Raw genomic sequence first — 4,850 nt, 5'->3', positions numbered from 1 at the left:
TCTCTCATGCACAGGTGGAGAGCACCTTTAGCTACCTGGAGATTTGCGCCATTAATATTCATAGTCACATGAAGGTACACCATTTATCAGTGTCAATATATAACCTGTTTTTACATTAAATTTTTATATGCACATGCATATATAAAACACACATTAAGACAATATTTGATTCTATAAAAAAGACTCTAGTTTTTATATGCGGAGAGTAACACACGTATGGATGTGTTGCAGATTGTGTTGGAGACAGACAGACAGACTCTGTATTTCAGTGTGTTACACACTGAAGATCTTGAAGCCATGATCAGTCACATGACCGCCTCATTGAAGAGGATCTTTCCTGATTCTTCACCAGGGTGGGTCCGTCTTGCAGTGGGCTCGTACCAGTCTCAAAGCCAATGGCTTCTCAAATCACAGAAAACATTATATGTTTATTATATACAGTGTGTGTTTTTAAAGATACTCCCCAAGTTTACATACAGTTTGATGAATACAGGAAACAATCATAGACTATATATAAAAGACGTAGCCACTACAATGTCATCAGCTGGTTTCCAAAGGCCTGTTGTTGCACAGTCAAAGTGAGCTTGTTCACCTTTGGGACCTTAGTTTTTTGAAATCAGATCTCACACATGGTAGATCTGTCCAACTTTACTAGGCTTTCAGGACAATAAACATGACTAGAAATTCTAAAAGCAACACAATTATATATATTTAGTAAGACCTTAAGGCCAAAATACTTTGAGGTGTTTAATGAGGGAATAGATCAAGTGAGTCAAGACCTGAATTTCTGCTCCCAGTCAATAGACTCTTGGTCTGTCTGCAGAGTATTGCAGTTTCATGGGGTACATTTCATATTTTCCTTTAATCCTCAGAAAGCTGTTGAAGACAATTCCACCCGATCTCAAGGACCGACTCCTCACACTGATTGGTGCGATAGAGGAGCAGATGAGCAGTCAGCCTGGCTACTGTGGTGTGTTTCATTTCCCTGATATTGTAGTTGGGATATCACTTACTGTACTAACATGTAAACATTTATAAATGTGTTGTACATACTGTGATAAAGCTAAAGACCATTTCAGTTGATCATAAACACCGTATGATTCAAACATTAGCAACACTAACTACATGATCACCGACAGTTTTGCATTTCAGAAAAACAAATGAATTTAAAGCTAGAACTAATGTATCTGAGTATCGTTCCCAGGAGGATTCTCTGATACCTATGCTGCTTTGTGTGATTTCAATGAGATGCCGTTTAGAGAAGAGATTCAGTGGGTATGTTAATGTGGCATCAACATAAAATCTAGTAATGCCATCTGCACCAAACTTTAGATGACTCACATTTGAAATAAATTCTACAATTTTAAATCAATTTTAGCACTTTTTATACAAATATTATAATTAATGTCAAACTGTTTATGCAGGATGTTGACAACATCTACTACATCCACAACTGGAGACAATTCAACCTGCAGGACTTCAGCCACTTAGACAGCAGGTGAGATACAGCATCATGATGGCTAATCCAGTCATTCTTTACCGCTGTTACATACCTTCTTTGTCTCCTTTCCTCACAGGGACCTGGCATTGGCAGTAGCGGCTTTGTCCTTTAACCAGTGGTTTACAAAGATTTACTGCAAAGATCTCAAACTGGTACACTATGATTTTTATTTATTTATGTTTGAGTGTTTGAAAGAGTTACCTAAAGGTTTGCACACTTGAATCCAGCTTTTTCTCAAAATGACGACTATTATTCTCATGAATAAACTAAGTGGTCATTTAATAATAGGAACAAAATATATGTTAGATCCAAAACAACTGTCACAGAGCAAGACTGCGGTGCTGGAGATGTTATCAGACTGTGGAATCTATATGGAAATAATTATTTGCTTTATTGTTTTGACTGTTATTTGCTTGTGACCCCATCAGTTAATAAGCTGATCAGATGATAATCTTCTTCTCCTTAGCTCTCATTTCAGGTGACATTCTTAAGCGTAAATTCCTTTATTATGAATAATATTTAAAAACTATTAGAAAAGCATATAAAAAAACATAAAAGATTGATTTCTCTTGAGGGTTTTGGATCACAATCATTCATAAGTTGTTCTGTTCGGGTGTGTGGCGCTGATTTATTGAGGCTGGTAAAGAGTACAGAGCTGGGGTCTGTAACTTGAGGAAACTTGTCGTGATTTGGTGCAACATGAATGAAATTGAATTGAACTGAAATTTTGCTCTTTTCCATTCTTGATATCACTCCAGACCAAATTATTTCTAAGACCAAATACACAATGACAAAATAACTTGGGTTAAAAAAAAATCCCCACCAGGACTTTATAAAAACCTCTCCCAGCTCCTGGATTCATGTGCATGTGTTTATGGGCCACTGCTAATGCAAAAAAGAAAGTTGGAAACACCACTCTGCACGTTTCTTGTTTTGTTCTTTCAGTCAGTGGATATCCAGCAGCAGCTGACTTACCTGCTGTCGAGATCTCCCAGCCTGGACGAGCTCTCGCTGGAGGCCAGTGGACTGAAGCTGTGAGTTTCTGTGTCCACATACAGACGGGTCAAAAATCAATGAAAAAACAGAAAGTGTCTCAGAAAGATGCGGGGTCATTATGGAGCCCAGGTGCTCTATTGATGAATGCATTATTATCATGCAGAAGAAACCACTAACAGCAGGAGAGAACACTGAGAGGAGCATTAGTTTCAAACCAGCAGAATGCTCCGCACAGCTCAACAGAGCTCCTCACTGCACGTTTGAGCTTTTAACCATGACTTTAAACTAGGCAGACTTTAAATTACTTTGATTTACAGTGTAGCTTACAGGTATTGGGACTGACAATAATCTTCTTTACAGGGACTTTGCAGTCAAAATGGCTGCTGCCCTCAAAGAGCATGCCTCGTCTAGCCTGCAATCTATCAACCTCTCTGGCAATCCAATTGAAGACAAAGGTGAGCTTTTTAGATTTGACACCTGATTCATGTATGTGGTTGTGACTAAGATGTGAATAAGGGGAAGGGGTCTACTGCTGCAAATCATAATAACTGGTTTGTAGTTGTATGCCTTCACCAAACAGCTGCAGTTTAGATTCATGTCTGTGCAGACTCAGACAGTAATATGTATATAGTGAAAACTTTTATTAAAGGTATGAAGTGATTGGCAAACAAATTTGATTCTAGTAGAACATAAAAGCCTTCCTGAGAAAAGGCAAGCGTCACCAGCACAGACACATCATAAAATGCAGGTAAAAATCATAGATACCGAATAAAATGACTAAAAATAAGAATATTTTTGTTCTAAAAAGTGTCAAGTCAGTGAATGAGAATATACAAATCGCAGCAGAGTTGAATTATTATTAATGTCATTGCCTCTACCTGTGCTTTTCTGCAAATTACATCCCTTTGAAAGACACTATTTTAACTCACAGTTGTGTTAATGTTTTGTGTTTTCACTGCAAGGTGTAATAGCGCTAAGTCAGAATTTGGAGAATCTGGAGAAAGGACTCAAGCGCCTCTCCCTGTCCAGGGTGTCGATGACTGCCAGAGGTACAAACACTATAAACTGTAGAAATAATGTGCTGTTTTCATCAGTTTAATAAGGAGCAGAATGAAGACAGAATCGAGTAAATATGAAGAGGAGGTGAACACTCAGGACTTTTACAGTCTGAAAGCATATATTGAATGCCAGAAAGAAACCATTCAGTAGAACATTTTAGTTGCTGAATGTGCTGCTTAAAAGTCACTCGACCAAAAGGTAATGTTGTTCCTGATGACCTTGCACTTCAAAATAAAAGCACTTCCTGTCAACACTGCATTGTACCACTAAATAATTATAATTAGTGTGTTAAAACACACCTCTTAGATACAAATTCGAACAAATGCTGAGTATAGTATGATCATATTTTTGTACAATACATCCAGGTATATCAGTTTTGCAGATTCCTCTTTTGCTCGTCTTTGAGTGAATATGAAATGAATAAAAGGAGGATTCCTTCGGATATTTTGCCTGCCGCCATAAATGTGTTTCACACCATCTTTGCTGTCACATCCTTACCCCATTCAAAATAATCATTATTTGTGGTTTGATTGTTTTTTTTCCAGGTCTCGGCTGTCTGAGTCAGGTGTTGTCCTCCAGTCAAAGGTTCTCAACATCTCTGACCCACCTCGATCTGTCTGGTAACACCAGTAGCCTGGTTACTGAGGAAGCCACGGTAACACTCTGCTTTATGTGTTTTCACATGATATGGATTGAAGACAAATGATGCAACGAATACTCTTACAGTACTTGCAGTACACGTACCTTTAACATTCAGAAGTGGTGCCGACTATTATCCTGACCTTGCTTGCAACCAGCTTCACTGGTTTGTTGAAACATTTCAGCTTGTGGTCTTCACAAGGGTAATCATCACCGAAGGCCACAAGGTCCAATACGTTGCTCATGCAACAAAGTATTTCTATGTACAACAAAGGTTGCTGGACTTGTAACGTGTTGTCCAAGCACTGTGAAAGTAAGTGAAGGTTTGCCAGAAACAGCAACTCTGTTTCAAGACATACGCTGATGGTTTTCCATCCTGGATAAGAATGTAGACACGTACAGAGCCTAAATGTTTTCTCCAGTAGAGTCCAAATAATGGATTCTGATTTCAGTCAAGCAAGTCTTATGTTTATCAAAATATCCTAGAAATATTCTGGAAATTATTTTCTTTATTATCTTATTATTATCTTCTTCTTCCTAAGTTAATGCTGGCCTGTTAGGATGGTGATTGTGTCTCTCCTTGTCATCATTTCAGCTGCCTAGTCTCTGAAAGAAACCATGTCTACATAACTCAGACTTTATGATGCATCTGTGT

General features: G+C 38.1%; 1 protein-coding gene across 1 annotated transcript in view; it reads left to right on the top strand.

The window, feature by feature from the left end:
- carmil2 (capping protein regulator and myosin 1 linker 2) overlaps window positions 1–4,850 on the top strand; it is a 56,778-nt gene that overhangs the window by 7,206 nt on the left and 44,722 nt on the right. Inside the window, exons 4-13 of the mRNA XM_005747936.1 lie at window positions 15–74; window positions 232–353; window positions 873–970; window positions 1,205–1,275; window positions 1,425–1,498; window positions 1,578–1,653; window positions 2,447–2,535; window positions 2,858–2,952; window positions 3,460–3,546; window positions 4,102–4,211. Of these exons, the coding sequence (XP_005747993.1) occupies window positions 15–74; window positions 232–353; window positions 873–970; window positions 1,205–1,275; window positions 1,425–1,498; window positions 1,578–1,653; window positions 2,447–2,535; window positions 2,858–2,952; window positions 3,460–3,546; window positions 4,102–4,211 (882 nt within the window). The remainder of the gene's footprint in view (window positions 1–14; window positions 75–231; window positions 354–872; window positions 971–1,204; window positions 1,276–1,424; window positions 1,499–1,577; window positions 1,654–2,446; window positions 2,536–2,857; window positions 2,953–3,459; window positions 3,547–4,101; window positions 4,212–4,850) is intronic.

This window comes from Pundamilia nyererei, unplaced genomic scaffold (assembly GCF_000239375.1).
Source record: "Pundamilia nyererei isolate P.nyererei 1_Seehausen unplaced genomic scaffold, PunNye1.0 scaffold00208, whole genome shotgun sequence".
Classification (NCBI taxonomy): Eukaryota; Metazoa; Chordata; class Actinopteri; order Cichliformes; family Cichlidae; genus Pundamilia; species Pundamilia nyererei.
Note: the sequence above shows the minus strand (reverse complement) of the source record. Positions and strands in the feature narration are given on the sequence as shown.